General features: G+C 42.4%; 2 protein-coding genes across 2 annotated transcripts in view; both read left to right on the top strand.

Moving 5' to 3' along the window:
- Positions 1 to 19,497, top strand: part of LOC122814941 (zinc finger protein 850-like) — a 476,075-nt gene that overhangs the window by 314,320 nt on the left and 142,258 nt on the right. The window contains exon 8 of the mRNA XM_044087202.1: positions 6,356 to 6,478. Coding sequence (XP_043943137.1) covers positions 6,356 to 6,478 — 123 coding nt within the window. The remainder of the gene's footprint in view (positions 1 to 6,355; positions 6,479 to 19,497) is intronic.
- The window catches only part of LOC122815399 (putative zinc finger protein 705E), a 152,951-nt gene that overhangs the window by 120,563 nt on the left and 12,891 nt on the right, over positions 1 to 19,497 (top strand). The window contains exon 3 of the mRNA XM_044087867.1: positions 6,356 to 6,478. Within this exon, the coding sequence (XP_043943802.1) occupies positions 6,356 to 6,478 (123 nt within the window). The remainder of the gene's footprint in view (positions 1 to 6,355; positions 6,479 to 19,497) is intronic.

The raw sequence follows: 19,497 nt of genomic DNA, 5'->3' as shown, positions 1-19,497 counted from the left end.
TCCAAATGCATTACTTTTTTTCATACTGCACAGATTATTACTCTGTGCACAGCAGCACTAGTCTGCACAGTTTATGAAATAGGTGTTGCATCAGAGATGCAGTGTGACATAAGTACATAGTGTATACTCTTTGCATTGACAGATTTGAATCTGCTGCTTACTTTCCACTGCCTGGCTACTTTCTCTTGCTTTTTGCAGCCCTTGTACACGGAGTAATAATGAGAGGAGTTTGTGCAGCTCCCCTGCTGTTGTGCCATTGAGTGGCTGTTCAAATTTGTGAGCTCCCCACCTGAGCTGTGTTACCTGTCTGCAGTGGATTACTAGTTAGTGGTGGTTGTTTCAATTGTGTGTGTTTCCACTGCTGCTACCTTTGTATAATCCTTCAGTATCTGAATAGCATGCAGACAAGGTTTTGTCATTTTTCTTTGTTACGTTTTCACTCAATAACTGCTTTAGCTTTATATAGGCTCCCCAAAGTTATTACAGTGGCTGCAATTAGCTGCTCTGCTATTTCCAAATTCCAGTCCATTTTTATTTTTGGACACTTTTTCATATGGTGAGACTTTTTAGCTGTTTTTGCAGCTACCCACTGCATGTGTGTTCCTGCTGGTCACTGTATGTTAACCCACTGCTTAAGTGTTTTCCTGTCCTACAGTGTATGATGCCAGTGTCTAGTTTCATGTTTCTGTCAAAATATGTGATATACTTTCAGCCTGTCACATTCGTAAACAGACAGTTATATATATCTTTGTTCCTATTTCTAGGGAAAATCTATTTATGCTGTTGAAAGGTTAATTCACATTCTGTAATGTAGCCAGGCTTCCTTGATGCCAGAAAACAACTCACTAGTACTATTACATCCTGAAATACTTTCTTATGTTCTTATTTCTTTAATTTGTAAATGGAGCCAGGCAATTGCTGGGCAACACCTCATTTAAAGTATCATCCCTAAACAAGGGGAATTAAAGACCAAGTGATTAAGAGTGAACAGTCTTAATCATGTTACAAAATATTGACAAAACATCTGTAACTGTGAGGCACTTGCTGATTTATCTTTTCTGTAGTTATGAATAATGTTAAAGAATACAGTTTATGACATTCATTTATGTATAAATAACAAAAGGGTTTCATATTGATCAGTCAGGTCTGATCACACATGCTGAATATTAAAACAATTTGTTAAATTTCTCAAAATAAGTATGTAAAAGTTAGCTTTAGGTGTAGTGGGAGGGTGCACCCTCTGCACCCACTTATAACTTATCCAGCAAGCTGTAAAACCTCCTAGAAAGGAGAGAATTCAGATGTATTGTAATGTTGAGTCACGTGTAAGGTAACTTCATATGTGGTATCTCATTAGGAATGCACAGCAAAGGGACTCTCTGCTCCTGCATCCATGTGGGTTTTCTCTGGTCGCTGTGGTTTTTCTCTAGCCTTCCAAAGACATTCTGTAGATAAAATTGATGTTTTCCAAGTTGACCATAACTGTGTGTATATAGTTTACATGTGTAAGGTGAGCACATGCATTCTGTGGTACACTGTTGCCCGATCCAGAATGGGCATTAGTGCCCTACTCCTGTTGGTTGCTGGGATATGTCCTGACTTCGGCACAACCCTGTTAGTATATAATGCTGGTTATTTGGATGGATTGAATGATTCAGATTTTGAATGTACAAGTCCTTATGTAACTGAGTTGTAGAACTTACTTGTAATGCTTCTAGACATTCTTGGAGTGTAACACTATGTATTCAGAGTACTGTCTTAATTGATTGTAGTATATTTAAATTAGTTTTTCTAACTATTTTTTATATGATCTGTGGCAGTATTAAAGTGTATTTTTGCTTCCCTCATACTAAGTGCAATGAGGAAAGACTGAATTGCAGATGTTCTTCATCTCACATTGCTGCAGGAGCCTGAGCTAGGGAGTTTTGAGCAGGCTCAGATGTTTCAGAGTCTTCGCGTTGGAAGACTTGCAGTACTCCTCTTTCTGATTCTGATGTGTGGATGATTCTACTCCTTGCTTCTCCTCCTGAGGAGGATTTTTTCTTTTCAGAAATTCATTCCATGAGGGAGCATTTTATGGGTGGGGCTGTCTCTGATTCCAGGAAAAGGCTTAGGGGGCTTTTTTTTTACCCCATTTACCTCCTTTGGCTCCTTGGCCATACCTCCTGTTTTGGATGCAGTGGGAAGATGTTTTTTCTCCTCTTTTCTTGCTCTGCCCTGTGCACCTGTAGGTATTGATAGGTACCCAGCTCATAAGTAAGTTTCTTTTAAGAGTAAGCAGCACCAGAAGAACTAGGCCAGGGGCCTAAAGGGCCTAAGGCTAAGGCTTCGGTGTAATCCGGTGTGTCCTGCAGACAAAGCCAGGGCCTTGGAGGATAGATGGGGTTTGAAAGTTTTCTAAAGTCTATTTATTGCTATGAGGGCTTTGAATTGCCAGAATTGGCATGCTGAAATACCAAAACTATTTCAAGTCTCAAGTTTGATCTCTAGTTTGGAAGGTATTGATTATGTGTAAATTGAGATTATTGAGTGTACAGATTTAGTAACAGGTGGGTAAGCATCTTTTTGATTGGTGGTTTTGATGCTAAGTCTGGGCCGCTCAGGGTGTGTCTGTTCCTTCGGCTGCCCTTCGCAGGCACTCCTGGCTGAGGATCGAATTTGTCTGACCAAAAGTTAAATTGGATTTTTGACGCTCTGTTGTGTTTGGTTCTCCTGTTGGTTGGTTTGTTTGAAATTGTTTGCAAGGGAAGATAAGTACAAGTCTAGTCTAAAGTTTTTGCAGTCAGCCTTTCCAGTTTAGTAGTCCAATAGTAGAAATAAATTGGTTAAGTATCCTTCATCCTCTTTAATCTCTAGGTCTAGGGGTAGGGTAGATCGTGACAGAGAGGGCGGCTCTTCAGGCCTAGAACAGGGGGTTCTCTAGGAGGTCTTTCGGTAGGGGCAGGGCCAGTCCTTTCCTAAGCAGACCAATCGTGAGACCAGCTTCTGAGCAGAGCCAGCTGCCTGGAGTCTTTCAGCACCTTTCAGGAGGTGGAGTTTAAGAGAAGACAGATGGTTGGAGGATAGACAGATGATTGGCAAGACAGATGCTACCACCACTTGCCTCACAGCTTCCATATGTTGCTCCTCCAAAGGGCTGCCAGATAGAAGCTCCCAAAGAAAAGAAGAGGCTAAATCCATACTGTTGCTGTTGATCAAGCTAGCCGGTCCCTGGAGCCTAAGTGGGCCTAGGATTTTATTCTCGCCTAAAGGGCCTACCAACCTCCTCCTAACACCAAAGGATACCAATGACGACCAACTATTCAACACTTATCTTCAATTCCCAAGGCGGTGCAGTTAATGCTGCATTGGCTGGTACCTCTGCTGGGCATTTACCTCTGGATGGCTCAAGTCCAAAAGATCATGGGATGGATCTTGTTCCTATCAGGACAAGTTGCGTTTCATCCTATGGGACTTCTGGATCCTCCAGAGCTCCTGCATTGCCTCACTATCAGTTCCTTGCTTCTCAGTTCCTTTTTGAAAGTTCATCATAGTGATAGCTTCTGTAAAGGTTCTTTTAGATCATATAGATTTGACCCACTGCCTCATTTGGACTCAAGGAAGAAGCTGGCTCAAGAAATTTGAATATTCTGCCAAAGAATTAAAGTGCTCTGGGCACTCTGGAGAATATGTGAGTCAAGCTGCTAGACTCTCAGGAACATGTGTGCTTTCTGGTAGACTGAATACACAGCCCCAGATGGCCTTTTTTACCCGGACACACAAAAGAGTCTCTCCCCTTTAACTGCATTAGCTATCCACAAACAAAAACTGCTATCTCAGTCCTCAGAGCCACTAAAGCATCCTTCATGGCATTCTGCTGCTTCTGGTGTCCAAGTGGTATGAGGGCATGCGGTATTGATCTAATCCATGGACAAAAATGCATCAGGACTGCCCACACATTCAAATAATAAAAGGCATCTGTATGCATTCACAAGAAATTCAAGGAATAGGACTCACGGAAGGATTCTCTATGGGACGGCCAGAGGCGACCCTAGATTTTAACAACAGGGGAATGTCAGACAGCTAGGAGACAAAGTAAATGAAAGTGATACAAGACAGTGGCCTGCCAAGACAAGACATCCACATATCATGAATCTACAGTTCCATCTCCATGAGAAATTAATTACTTTCAAGCAATTATAACAAACTAACAAGGTTCACATTCAGGTGTACATTCACACCATCAACACAACACTCATAAAGCTGTGCTGGCAGTTGTTGATTTATTAAGTTCTTGCAAAGGTGTTGTGGAAGCAAGACAAGGTACAGATTTGTCTTGAGACATCAACTCTGCTTCAGGCACAGAACCTTTCTGCCAGTGCACAGGATTTAATTATGATGTGCAGAGAGTGGAACATTTTACGATCTCATCTTCAGTTGAGTGGATCTATCTGTTGGGGAACTCCGTACAGTGTCACTGCCTCATTTCCACCAGATCATCAGCGCCAAAGGGGGATGATCATCAGTAGCCAGAGTTTTTTGCAGAGTTTCACCATCCTTATGTCAATTGGGATCTGTTCGTGTCCACTTTCCAATCTTCATACAAATCCCTTTCAATCTGCCTCTCCTCAGACAGAGTGCTTCTAAGGATGAGCTTGGACAAGCCTGATCTTTCTGTGTACACTGCCTCCTATTCTGCCTTTCTGTACCCATTACTCCCTTCTCTGATGCGGACAGCTCCATGACACCTGTTGTCACAGGAGGACAGCTATTTGCAGGATGTCAAGCTTTCAATTTCTGTCACAGGAACGAAGCCTGTTATTTTTGAGCCTCCATTCTGTTTCCACTTCCTCGTACACCTGTTGGAATGTTTTTTTTGAATGTGATTTCACTCTCTGCAAGAAGTGTAATGCAGAATTTTGAGCCTATTTTATTTTGAGTGCAGCAAAATTGATGCAAGACAAAAATGTTTTTTTGTTTCTTATTTTGGATTACTGAGTTACTAGACAAAGGTTTCTGCTTTCTCTCTAGAGAAAGTTATTTTATCTTCACTTAAAGTTTATGAAGCAATGATTTCATTCTTTATGTTGTGTTTCAAGCAATTTCTTCTCATCCTTTGTATAAGCAATTTTCTGTTGCTCCACTCCTGCTTGGGAGCAATTTTTTTGTGTTGAAATAACCACCAACCCAATTTTCTGCAGCTACTTGTTCTTGTAAACCTTTGTTTTGGAAGACTCCTTATTGATTCCCCACTCTGAGCTCCTAGTCCCTTTTTGTGCAGGCCCTTATGGCGTTGAGCCTTTTTTTTTTAAACCTTTTGTGGTGCTCATTACGCTGATTGAATCAATATGCTGGAGGTTAGACTTTTTTTTTTCCTTTCCATATGCCAGGGGAAGTTTCTTTATATCCTTTCCCAAAACAAAGGGGAAAAGATTTTACACTTTTTTTGTAAACAATAGGTTATGCTATTTTTTTCTTTAACTGTTTGGTTCTAAGCAGTTTGGCTTTGTTTGTTTCTTTTAAAGTGTTCAGGCAGGCGCTTCCGTTTTGTTGGAACTATTTCTAAAGGGGAGCCTTTGCATTGTTTTCTGTTATTCCCATCATGGCAAGGGAGATTATTGGGAGCTTATAACCTTTATCTCCACTCATCATTTGGAGGGAGATTTTTGCTGGGAGTTCCAGGGCAAGTTCTGTGTATTTGCACTAGCTATCTGGAGTTCAGTGTTTTGCCTTCAATAGGTATTATCACCTGTGGCAAGTAAGGTCCATTTGAGGCTGCCACATGGCCACCTGCCACTTTACTCTAATTTTGGCATCTCCTGCTTCCTTGTAGTTTAGGCGGGCATTTTTATTGCTACTTGGATATGGTTGAGTTCATACTGCCTCAATGGAGCATTGTTGCAGTGCACTTTACCTTACCTCTGCTAATGTAACATGTCTATAATTGGTAGCTGGGCAGGTTGCCTGCTCCTCCTTCCTTCCCTCTGTAGTTCTCTTAGTGGGTGCTTTGGGATTGTTTGTGTGTAATTTGGGTTATTGTACATATAATTAGTGCAAGGTTGAGTTTTGTTGCAAGGGTAAATGTAGATGTTCACTTTATTTTTTGGGTCAACCTATTCTTTCCCAAGAAAAGACATGTGGGTTGACGTGGGTTGTGTGGGTTTGGCTGTATTTGATGGTGTATATGTCATCTAATGCAGCTTGATTCGACGCCAGCCAACGGTAATTTTGATTTTCGGCCGACCGAGACAGTTGGATCACCCAAGTGTAAGGAGGACAGCAATGTGGATCTCGAACATCTACCGCCGGGTATGTACTTTCTTTATTGTCTTGAATTGTGTTGTTTAGGTTTTTTTTGTTTGTTTCCTTCGTGCAGGGTACAATATCTCAAATGAGCACCTATTTTTGCTGCTTGAAAAACATGGGGAACTTGTACCAGATGTTAAGGAATGTGTTATGGCCAGGCTTCAGCAGGACCTTTGTGAAGACTTCCCCAGCAGTAAGTTTTATAAGCTTTTTTTTTTTTGTTTGACTGTGTGCTGCTGGGTCTAGAAGAATGGGGAGTGTGAGGTTATAAATAAGAACTTTGGCTAGAACTCTAGGAGAAAGCACCAACATTTCACCAAATTGCTATATTACAGTTAATGTGTTGATACTGTGTGTAGACAATCTGGTTAGATGTGAAATTCTGTCTCCTAACAAAGGTGTAACATGCTTCATGTAATAAGTTATGAATTGTAATTTCCATAAATGCTAGCTAGTAGTAGCGGACTGCTTTAGCCCAGACAGACAAGTGCAGTAATAGCAGAGACAAACTTATTTTCATTAACAAGTAAAATATGGGTATTGTAGTGGGGAATAATTGGACCTATTAACTCTGGATCTAAATTCCTTTATATGTGATTGGTTATTGTACTTAGTTTAGCGCATTGTCAGTTTATGAACATTTTAAAGTTGGAGGTGGAGTCAGAGTCAAAATGGTAGAATTTACCTCTGTGGCAAAGTGTAATATTAGAAAGTTATGGCTTATTAAAGCCATTGTTCTTTCAGCTTCCTACTTTCAAAATCTTTATACAGCATGTGAAGGCTGCCAGCCTACCTAGATAGAATTTTGTAGATAATTCTATGTCATTTGTAAATATTAATATAATCCACAGGCTTGGTTTACAAATGTAAAGAGAACTATATGTTATGATTAAACTATATGGTGTACTGAGCTTCAGAAATGTAACCACAGTGTACTGTACTGGAAGGAAGCTGATATGTCAAGCATTGTATGACTGTTTGATCTCAAGCTCGGAGACAGGATGTCTGGGCCAGGAAATTCTTTCTGTTGTCTTGATTTAATAGATAATTACTAAGGATTTACATGTATAATGTATTTTATTGCTGTGGCTTCCTGCATGTGCAGATTTCAAAAATAAATATACATTTTGAGATTCTGTTAGGCTGGGAAACTAAATCAGAACTGTTAGGAGTGATGTAATCTGAAATGACTCTGCAGTACTGTGTTATCAATGTAAGACTTTCCCAAAGAGAAAGAGCATTTTGGATTTTGTCCGAAGAACATCCACTCACTAGCACTTGCTTGCTCTGTATTTAAGTAGAATTGAGAACAGTGATTTCTCTTAGAGAGATATCGAAATAGCCGGATTAGTCTAGCTGTTTTCTATATTTCTGTCAGACTATTCTACGGTATTATTTTAAAGCATTTTCCTGTGATTTCTGAACTCTGTAATGTCATTGTGTTTAAGTAATAAGTATTGTCTTGTTTTTTTATTAAATATTTTTAAATCTTTCAACAATGGCTGTTTTGTGTAGAGATAATTTAAGCTCTAGAGTACTTGCATGTATTTAGTGATACTGTACTAAGCTACTCCAAAACAGCCTTAGCGGTGGGTTACACTTACTATTTGGATAACAGTAATATTACAAAGTGAAATTGGTCACCCTTTGGGAAGGGCCTTATTAGTAGCTGATGAGTAGTTGGTGGCAGTGATTACTATCTTATAGCCTGGCAGGAGGGGGGCATAGCTGGAGAACCTGTGCCAGCCTTCCCCAGGAGTGTCTGTGTGTTTGTATATAAACCAAATCTCAGTGTGTGTGTGTGTGTGTGTGTGTCAGCTATTTGGCCAGAGACATGAAGCACTGGTTGGACAGAGAGAGGGTACTGGATGTTTTGGCTTGACTACTCGGTTGGAATTTGAACCCTATAGCTGTGCCAGTGAGGAGTCTTATTCGGGATCTGGAGAGAAAGGGAGAAACCAGCTCCAGACTGACTGTGATCTCTGTGTGCTCATAAGGGAAATTGTACATTACTGTGTGTGTACTTGCTATCTTTCCCAATGTGCATGCCCCTCACTGGTGCTAGTTGTGAGGATTGAGGCTCTTTGACTACTGGGCCAGTGCACAGGCATCGCATATTAATTGGTGGCAGTGGTGGGATGTCCACACCAAATATTAATTGTTTGATTGTGGTGAGTTAGCCACATCACATACTAATTGGCTTGTACTGGTGTGGATAGTGAATTCCTGTAGCTTGTGTGCAGTGATCACAGAAGGTGTTTTTGTACTCTAAATATTCACTACATGGCTGATTAGAGTTCAGATCACATTTGTTTTATTTCTTTTGTTAGTTTAATTAGGGAGAGAAGGCAAGCATGTCAGCAGAAGAGCATGGCAAGCCGACAAGGAGCCACTTAGCTTGAGATGTGCCAATCTAAGGGACTGGTGCATTGAAACCTGACTAAGGCAGACATGATTGCAGCTTTGGTCACATCTGCATCAGAAAACAGCAATCAGGAGGACGAGCAGACTGGCTGTCGAGATGTACAGCACTTGGAGAATAAACAGCTCAACCTTTCTGCAGAGGACTTAAAATTCCATCTGGAGCTAAAGAGACTTGAGTTGGAGGCCAGGCTTTTGGAAATGGAAGCTGTGGAGAAGGAGAGGCAGAGGCAACATGAAAAGGAGATGCTGACGCTTCCCCAGAGTCATGGAGGTAATGGGGAAGGCAGTAACTGGACCCCAGAAGCGCAAAAGTTCAGTAAATTTCTTCCACAGTTTACAGAGAGGGATAATTTTGATAGTTGCATTCGTATGTTTGAGAGGATATGTAAACAGTATGATGTTGACCAAAGGCTCTGGGTGTGGTTCCTGACCCCCTTACGCCATGGTAAAGCTGTAAATGTACTTTCCAGATTATCTGACGTTGACGTTTTTAACTATAATGCTGTAAAGAATTTTGTTAGAATTTTTTAAGCTAACACCTGAAACTTGTAGGCAAATGTTTCGTGAGCATAGACGCAAGGCAGATGAAAGAGTGTGTGAGTATGGTGCTGATTATTTTCATAGGTGGGTGAGTGGATGTCAGGTCACCACTTTTGAAGGGCTGACAGACCTTTTGGTGAGGGAACAAGCCCTTAGCACTTTGCCTGAGGACATGAGAATCTGGTTAGCTGATAGACAATGTGCTACTTCAGATGAGTTGGGGAAGAAGGCAGACCTGTACCTAGCAAGCTGGGCATCCTTGCACTGGAAAGGGACCCCCAGTACTGCTCATGGGTCTAAGGGAATGCATGGTGGGCAGCCTAGACTGCCCAAACAGAATCTGCCAGTAGCAGCCACTAGTCCAGGTATACGTCCAGGACCTAGGGTTAAATGTTTTGAATGCAACCAGTGGGGCCATGTGGCATATAGATGTCCATGGAGGCAAGGTGGGGAACAAAAGGTGAGGGAGCCAGTAAGTGGGAAGGACAAAATGCCAACAGTAGGTTGTCTTGAGACAACAGGGGTACCAAACTTCCATCCTGCAGATGTCCAGGTAGGGAAGGATTTTGATGAGGCAGTACCATGTGTTAATGCAGTTACCTGCTACCAGGCTTGGAGACAGGCATGTCAGTCTGGTAGCCTGGGGGAGACTCTGTCAGACCACACACTTGCAGCCAGGACTGGTGAGGTGGTTTCTTCAGGGAGGGACCTACTGTGTAGCAGGGAGATGGAAGGTGAGTCACAGTTGCTTGTGGGTACTGATGTTCCCTTGGACAGAGTGACTGCAAAGGTAGATGTGAGTAGTAGTACCCAGGCTAACAGTGAGGCACCACTGTCAGCGGATGCCGGACTTCCTGTAGAAGGGGAGCTGGGAAGGGTTACAAAGAGAGAGTTGAGACAGGCTCAGCTCTCAAACCCTACATTGCAAGGCCTGAGGCAGATAGCTGTTGAGGCACCTGATTCTCAAGGGAAGGGGGAATCTCTATACTGGGACAAAGGGTTACTGTATAGAGAGTGGACCCATGAGGGAGAGCTAGAAGGTGAGACAATATAGCAGTTGGTAGTGCTTAGAGCCTTCTGGCTGGCACTTCTCGCCGTAACCCGTGATATTCCCTTTGCAGGTCATATGGGCATAATACGTACAAAGAGACGTATTATGCAGAACTTCTGTTGGCCTGGAATATCCAGAGATGTAATAGGGTACTGCAGGACCTGTGAGCAGTGCCAAAAGGTAGGCAAGGCAGGAGACAAGGTTAGAGCTCCTTTGATGCCTATGCCTGTGATTGAGGAGCCATTTCAGATGGTAGCTGTGGATATTGTGGGGCTTCTGAGTACCCTAAGTTCCACAGGGGAAAAAGTATATCCTAGTGGTAGTAGATTATGCTACAAGATACCCTGAGGAGGTGGCTTTGTCCTCTATTGAGGCAGAAAAAGTGGCAAATGCTTTGTTAGAGGTTTTCAGCAGTGTAGATTTCCCAAAAGAAATACTGACTGACAGAGGTGCCAATTTCATGTCAGATCTGCTGGCTTGTCTGTGGAAGTACTGTGGGGGTGACGCACCTGAAGACCACCCCCTACCATCCCCAGACTAATGGCCTTGTTGAGAGGTTAAACTCTACTATCAAGTCCATGCTACAGGCATTTGCAGAACAATTTGAGGGATTGGGACAAATATTTGTCCCATCTGTTGTTTGGTTACAGAGAGGTTCCCCAGGATTCCACAGGTTTTTCACCCTTTGAGTTGCCTTATGGGCATAGGGTGAGGGGGCCTCTAGATTTAATTTGTGATGAGTGGGAAGATGAGTGTGAATCTCACAAGGAGTCTGTTGTGGCATATATCCTAAACCTCAGGACAAGGCTCAGGGAACTCATGGGCTTGGCCCAGGAGAACCTGGCAGAAACCCAACAACAGAAAAAGTACTGGTATGACAGGAATGCTCGAGCTAGAGAGTATGCTATAGGGCAGCAGATAATGGTTCTCATTCCTGTCTCACACAACAAGCTGCAAGCAGCTTGGGAGGGACCCTACAAGGTGATAAGAAAGGTAAGTGATGTTAATTACTTGGTAGAATTGCTACGCAGGAGGCAGGGACACAAATTGCACCATGAAACCTTAACATGATAGGGAGGCCCTTGTGCTGAGTATTTGCAGTGGATTGCAGGAGGAGTGTGAGGGAGATCTGGTGACTAATCTCCTCAGTAAGGCTTGGATTGACACCTCAGTGGAAGGGGTAGCAATGTCCCAGCAGCTATCTCCTACCTACGTTTGAGAAATCCGAGCAGTGTTACAGGAGTTTTGGGGGACATGTTCAGTGGGAAACCAGGGTGCACCCACCTGGTGCAGCACTAGGTGGATACAGGATCCCAAAGGCCTATTAGGCAGGCCCCTTACAGGGTGCCTGAGAGAGTCAAACAGACTCTGAGGGAGGGGATACAGGAAATGTTGGAACTAGGGGGAATTCAAGAGTACAACAGTCCTTGGGCCTCCCCAGTGGTGCTGGTGCCAAAGAAGGATGGCAGCAGCAGGTTCTGTGTGGACTACAGGAAGTTAAATAGTCACACAGAGTCAAATGCTTACCCCATGCCTTGGACAGATGAGGCCCTAGAGCAGCTGGGTGGGGCTAAGTATCTTTCCACCATTAATCTTACCATGGGTCACTGACAGGTGCCCTTGACTCCCATTGCTAGAAAGAGGTCAGCCTCTGTGACTCATTTTGGCTTGTATGAGTTCACAAAGATGCCCTTTGGGGTGAAAAATGCCCCAGCAACTTTCCAGAGGCTTGTAGATCATATCCTAGCAGGCGCAGAAGGGTTTGCCCTTGCTTACCTAGATGATATTGCCATCGACAGCCATTCCTGGCAAGAGCAGCTTCAACATGTCAGGGAGGTGCTGGGCAGACTACAGAGGGCAGGGTTAACCATTAAGCCGAGCAAATATCAGGTGGGTATGGCAGAGGTCTCCTACCTGGGACGTAAAGTGGGTAGTGGTAAGATCAGGCCAGAACCTGCCAAAGTGGAAGCCATTCAGGCATGGCCTGCAGCTAAAAAGCAGGTGAGGGCATTCTTAGGGACAGCAGGGTACTACAGAAAGTTTGTCCCCAGTTATAGTACCATAGCTGCTCCCCTCACAGACCTGACAAGGAAAAACAGGACAGATAAGGTAGTGTGGACCACAGCATGTGAGCAGACATTCCAGAAGCTTAAAGAATCTTTGGGAGGACCCCCTTTGTTAGCCAGTCCAGATAACAGCAAACAATTTGTTGTGCAGGTGGATGCTTCGAACCATGGGTGGGGGCTGTACTTAGCCAGATTTCTTCAGAGGGAGAAGAGCACCTAGTGGTTTATCTCAGTCGTAGGCTCCAACCCAGGCAGGAATGCTGTGCAGCTGTAGAAAAGGAATGTCTAGCCATAGTGTGGGCACTGCAGAAACTTCAGCTTTATCTGTATGGAAGAAAATTCACTGTAGTTACAGATCACAATTCCCTAACATGGTTACACCAAGCCAGCCAGCAAAATGCCAAGTTGCTAAGATGGAGCCTAGGGTTGCAAGCATGTGATATGTCCGTACAGCACCGCAGTGGGGTTAGCAACACCAGCGCAGATGGGCTGTCAAGACAAGGAATGGGGTAACATATACTCAGATAGACCTAACCCTGTCAAGCAACGTTTCTCAAGGGTCATTTGAAAATCTAGCTTGGGGGGGGGGGTATGTGAGGGTTGCCAGCCTAGCTAGTTAAAATTTTGTAGATAATTCTATGTCATTTGTAAATATTAATATAATTAATATAGTCCACAGGCTTGGTTTACAAATGTAAATAGAACTAGATGTTATGATTAAATTATATGTTGTACTGAGCTTCAAAAATGTAACAGTAGTGCACTCTGCTGGAAGAAAGCTAAGTCAAGCATTGTATGACTGATCTCAAGCTTGGAGACAGGATGTCTGGGCCAGGAAATTATTTCTATTGTCTTGATTTTAGAGATAATTACTAAGGTTTTACATGTATAATATCTTTTATTGCTGTGGCTTCCTGCATGTGTAGATTACAAAACGAAATGTAAATTTTGAGTTTCTGTTAGCCTGGGAAACTAAATCAGAACTGTTAAGAATGATGTAATTAAAACTAAAATGAATCAACAGTACTGTGTTATCAATTTAAGACTTTCCCAGAGAGAAAGATTGAGCATTTTGGATTTTATCTGAAGAACATTCATTCACCAGCACTTGCTTGCACTGTTTGCAAGTAGAATTGAGAATCGCCAGATTAGTCTAGCTGTTTTCTATATTTCTGTCAGACTATTCTACAGTATTATTTTAAAACATTTTCCTGTGATTTCTGATCTCTGTAATGTCATTGGTTGAAATAATAAATATTGTTTTGTGTTTTTATTATTAAATATTGTTTAACCTTTCAACTGTGGCTGTTTTGTGTAGAGATAATTTAAGCTCTAGAGTACTTGCATGCATTTAGTGATACTGTACTAAGCCACTCCAGAATAACCTTAGCCCTGGGTTACATTTACTATTTGGATAACAGTAATATTACACAGTGAAATTGGTCACCCTTTGGGAAAGGCCATATTAGTAGCTGATAAGAGTAGTTGGTGGCAGTGATTACTACCTTATAGCCTGGCAGGAGGGGGCATTGCTGGAGAACCTGTGCCAGCCTCCCCCAGGAGTTTGTGTATTTGTATATAAACCAAATCTCTGTGTGTGCGTGTGTGTGTGTCAGCTACTTGGGTAGGGACACGAAGCACTGGTTGGACAGCAAAGATAGTGGAGGTTTTGGCTTGACTACTCTGCTGGGATCTGAACCCTATAGCTGTGCCAGTGGGGAGTCTTATTGGGGATCTGGAGAGAAGGGAGAAACTAGCTCCAGACTTGACTGTGATCTCTGTGTGCTCTTAAGGGAAATTGTACTTTACTGTGTGTGTACTTGTTATCCTTCCTAATGTGCATGCCCCTCACTGGTGCTAGAGGTGAGGATTGAGGCTCCTTGATTACTGGGCCAGTGCACGGGCATCACACAGCAATACCCAGTTTTGCTGTTATTTTTGTAGAGGAAAGGCAGAGCTACAGAGCTGTTCCAGAAGTCTGCAACATACACGGCTCTGATCTGTAAAGAATTATCAAAACTTGTTACAGACGTAGTACAAATTAGTAGAAGCTTGAATGCAGATGTAAGAAATGGTGTTATGTTGGCAAAGGCTACAGTTGAATCAAACTAGATTAAAATGTCTGAAAAGTAAACAGTGCCACTCTAGATATTTTATTCCATTTGCAATGGAATGCTTAAACTATGCAAAAGGATTTATTCATTGCACATCCTTTGATAGAATGGGTTTTCCAGAGGTATATCTATCATGAATACAGTAAAAGTGGATGATGGGACTGCATTATTTGAGAGGCAGGCTAAAGTATCACTGCAATGAGCAATGGAAACTTGCCACTTGACGTAAAGGTCCCAGAACTTGAAGAATGCAAAATTATTTTTCTAAATATTTAGAGGAGAATAATGGTACTTGTGTCTTCCCTACCTATAGCTATTTTCAAAGACAAAAAGAGACAAAAAGCCCCAGTTGTGGCTATAGGATGTGGTCCAGATATTGTGCGGTGAAGATAATTAAAGGAAATGGATGCAGACTGGAATTCTGTAAAACAAGCTGTCTGAAACAAGGTAGAATATAGTGGTGTTTTGCAAAAAACATAGTAAAGCATTCAGAGATAAGGGGGGTACCTTGAAGAGAAGGGTTTCAAAGATTGCTACAAATTACTGTGGGTTTCATAATTTTTCAAACCGGGGTTGGTCCCATATACTTTAAAAAGAAATGTTGGGGCAAATTTTGAAGTGTCAGCTGTAAGGGTTTTGAGGGTGGCTGCAGTGGTGCAGTTGTTAGCGTTGTCACCTCACAGAAAGAGTTCTCCATTTCAGTTTTTGGCTGGGGTTCCTTCTGTGTGGAGTCTGCATGTCCTCCCTGTGGTCACTTGGGTTTCCTCTGGGTGCTCCGGTTTCCTCCCACATTCCAAAGACATGCAGTAGGTGGATTGGACACTAAATTGGCCTTAGGTGAGTGTGTGCATGAGTGAGTGGTACGAATGAACTGCTGCGGCAAGGCTAGCCATCCGGCAGTGTAAACCTTGGCTCAGGATGATTGTCACTGCTGAAGTGACACACCGACCCCATATGGAAAATGGGAAAAGGGGAGTTAGAACATACATAGTGCAGTCTAGTAATATTGCCACAGAAGTAGACACCTTTTCATCAGGCATCCTCCAAAGCTTCATTCTTGGGCCATTTCAATTCTTGCTTTTCATCAGTGACATTATTACCGCTATCCCTGCATCAAATGTCATTCTGTACAGATGACATAATCCTGCACAAATGCAGCCTGTCCCCAATGACAGTACAAAAAGCCCTTCAGACAGTTGTTTCTTGCAACGTTACTGTTGAAATTAATGTTGGGAATCCAGGTGGCTAGTATCAAGTAGCTAAAACTGCTATTAAACTTTGTTTGTACAGTGTGGATATAATAAAAGGCCAATTGGGAGGATGTTTGAGCTTCTATGGCAAACTTTTGTTTGAATTACACACTTACGGAGCCCCTGCTGCTAACCTAGCTAAGGAACTTGCTTGGCATTCAAAGTCACCAAACACGTGATTGGGGAGGGACCTTATTCCCATTAGCAGCCAAACATGCAGAGGATAAGATCAGACAGCTCAGAGGCGAATCAAACAAATGTCGTCAAGGTTGTGGTACTGGAAGCAGTTTCTTTTAGATGACCACATCATGACTTTAGATGAATTTGCTAATCAATATGTTAAACGGAATGTGGCCACTCTCCACAAGCCTCTCGGAATTAATCCTTAATATCACAAAGTTGACTGGCCCCTGTGGATCCAAATGGTAGATTAGACTAAGAAGTGAACCCACAATCACCTTGAGGTTCTTTTCCAAAGTAGTAAAAATCCTGACAGTAGACAAAATTCTAAGCCCAGACAGGTTCAGACGTAAATAGAAAAGGGACCTTAATGTACAGTTATCACAGGTGTCTTGGCAAAAGATAATGTTGGCACCAGGATATGCCACAAGATTCGGGCAGTTCCATATGTTCGTCTAGTAGTGCTAATTAAAGTTCTTTTAAACCCTAGAGATGCTTAAATCATGTGTCCCATGGTAAACCCAGTGTATTGGCATTGTTTGAGAAGGAACATTGTCTCTCATTAGATATTTTTTGGCAGTGCACAGACTTGCAAAGCTTAAGACTGAAATTCAACAGTTGTGCTATCTTCTTTGCCCAGGCAAAGTAGTTTTATCACCAGCTTTGTTCTTGATTGAGCTTGTACCAAAGGCAGGTCTAGGGAAGAAAGAGAAGAACATTTTAAACTTCATCATGATAGCAGGGGAAAATGACCACAACTGAAGCCTGGAAATAGAAAGGTCCCATAGAATTTTCTGTGTGGTTTTGCAAGAGGTATTTTTAGCTGAGTGCATTAATAATGACAGTAGGACAAGGCCTCTTCCATCCTCAAATGGTCAGCCTGAATGTCACTCAGAAAGGTAGGTGTGGAGGGCAGACCAGGAGGAATAAACTGTTTGCATCCACAAAATTTTGAAATAGCAGAAGTAGAGTAAATGTGCATGGCAGATTTGTTAAGGAAGTTTAAGGGCTTTGTTCCAAACAATTCTAAACAAGGTTATGTATAACAAATTCACTGAATTTTTATGGCATAATGGAGTTAGCATTACTTCTGCTCCTATTATCCTTTATTGCATTATCTAGCAGAATGAGTAAGACATGCATTCAAAGAATATGTGAAAAATGATATGAATCTCTTAAAACAATGGTAACTTCACAGCACAGTCAACTGATGAGATGTTAATGGGCAAAAAACAGATGTAATCTGGACTTGTTTCATCCTGATTCCACAACAAAAGTTTGTGCCAATACCCCAAGGTGCAACAACTGGGCAAGCGTAGACAGAAATTTCACAGAAACACATGCATTTAATTGAAAGTTTTGATGCACATCCAGTAACTGTCAGATCACATGCCAATAGTAACTAAGAATGCACAGTAAAGAGGTAAAAAATGAGACACTGGCGCTTCCCCACCTAACTGTTTTAAAAGAGAGGCATTTACAGAATGGGCAGTGGAAATTTGGGAGTTATAGAAATTTCCTCAGAAGGTATAGCTAGGGAGTGGGGTAAAATGAAAGTGGGCTTTAAAATAGGGTAGAAATAAAAGAAAGATATTATTAAGAAGTAACAAGAATTATTTAGAGGTACTGACAAAGGTTAAATTATTGCAGAGTAAGGGGACTCTCTCAAAGCAAGAAGAGGTACAACTGCAGATTGCTAAAGAGAAAATAAGCCACTACCTGGATAATATGCAGGAATTTGGAAAGACTGCTGTTAAGCAACTGTGTTTTGATGATAATTTTAGAACACAGCAACAGAAAGTAGAAAGGGTTGATGTTCTTCGTATTTCACTGTTGCAGTCATTACATTTGGGTAATCCTGCTGGCAGGTTGCCCTCAGTCCACCTGAATTCCAAAGTCCTGGGTCCTGCGTCTGCTGCTGTCGTCCCATCCCTGATGTCAGGTCATCAGGGGTATAAAAGAAGCGGCCAACGCCATTTTCTTTAGTCTTTCTTGCCGGGCGGTGCCCAAAGCAGAAGCACTTTGCAAGTGACGGTCGGCCGACTCCTGAGATTTTCGAATTTGAATTTCAGATCCGAAGTCTTCTATAAAGCTAAGTACCCTGTTGGAGAAACTTTTTTCTTGCTCTAGAACCGATGTCAGAAAATGTTAATTGTATTTCTTGTGGGAAGCAAATACTTCATAAGGACTTTCATTCTTACTGTATTCCTTGCCTTGGCCCTGATCCTAACTTTCTGGGTTGTCGATTTTGTGCTAGATTTAACCAACGCATTATTAAGCGTCTGTATGATTTTGCTTTAAACAACTTTGGACGCAGGTTTAATTATCCAGAAATGTCGTCAGAAAGCCATCTGACTACTGGAGTTCACAAAAATGCGAAGAAAAAGAAAAAGAAAGACAACCAAGGCTGTAAACCGACGACGAATATTCTCCTAAGCCAGTCGCCGGTTCGTTGGTTCTCAGTGAGGCGCTTTCGCAGCCCCTGATGACCGCTACTTTAGAGTTGCAGGCCGCTACCGACTCCCACGTGGAGTTGGCCATGCCACTGGAGACTCAAGGTATTGGAGCCACGGATGCTAATCCTTCAGATGGGTCTGGAGCCGCTGAGCAGGCACCGGCTTCTGAGGGTGTTTTCAGACCTAAACATCTTTACATTAAATCATCTTCAAAGGCAAAGACTAAAGCACCTTCAAAGGCAAAGAAACAATCACAAGAGCCACATGGACAGGCCTCCATGCCCAAAAAAACAGATGCTCAAAATGGCCGAAGACTTGATTACCTTGATCAGGGGTTCCCATCCTCCTCCTGATAAGAGGCCTAGGCAAGAGACTGACTCTGAATCTTCAGATCAGGTTTCCATTTCTTCTGATTCCTCTTCTGATCAGGAATATTCTCCCCCCCCCCCCCCCTATCAGGATTATGATGCTGAAGAATCTATACCTTCAGCTTCTCCTCCTGAGGACTGTTCTTTTGGGGCAACTTTACATACCATGAGGGAGCATTTCCACTGGTAGAGCCAAGATTTTTCTGAATCTAAAAAGAGACTCAGGGATTTCCTGTTAGTACGTCAGCACAAGCCACTAGTCATCCCTCCTGTGTTAGACATTGTAGATGATGTGTTTTCGGAGTCTAGCCTTACCCCTGACTCCTTACCTCCAGCTCCTGTTAAGCCTGACAGATATTACAGGGTTCCTGACTCACATAAATTCATTTTTAAAAACCCTGCTGCAGCCCCAGAAACTATTTCTCAGGGCCCCAAGGGAGTTAAGGCTTCCACTGCAAAAAAACTCTACCCCTTCTGACAGGAATTCTAGGGCACTGGATAGATGGGGAAAAAAAGGTTTACACATCTGCTACCTTGGCTATAAGGGCCTTAAACTGTCAGTTTCATATGCTTAAATATCAACAACATGTTATGGCATTGCTTAAACAGAAAATGCTGTTAAACTCTGAATGTGCAGAAAACAAGGAAATGCAGGATATATTGCATGCAGCTGAACAAGTTGGAAAGCATACTTTGCAATGTGGTTTTGATTCTTTAGAGGCCTCCTGCAGGGCCGCAGTTACAGGCTCTGTAATTAGAAGGC

The sequence above is a fragment of the Protopterus annectens genome, chromosome 11.part0 (assembly GCF_019279795.1).
Source record: "Protopterus annectens isolate FY-2018-M chromosome 11.part0, PAN1.0, whole genome shotgun sequence".
NCBI lineage: Eukaryota > Metazoa > Chordata > Ceratodontiformes > Protopteridae > Protopterus > Protopterus annectens.
The sequence above is the reverse complement of the archived record's forward strand: the minus strand, read 5'-3'. Positions and strand labels throughout refer to the sequence as shown.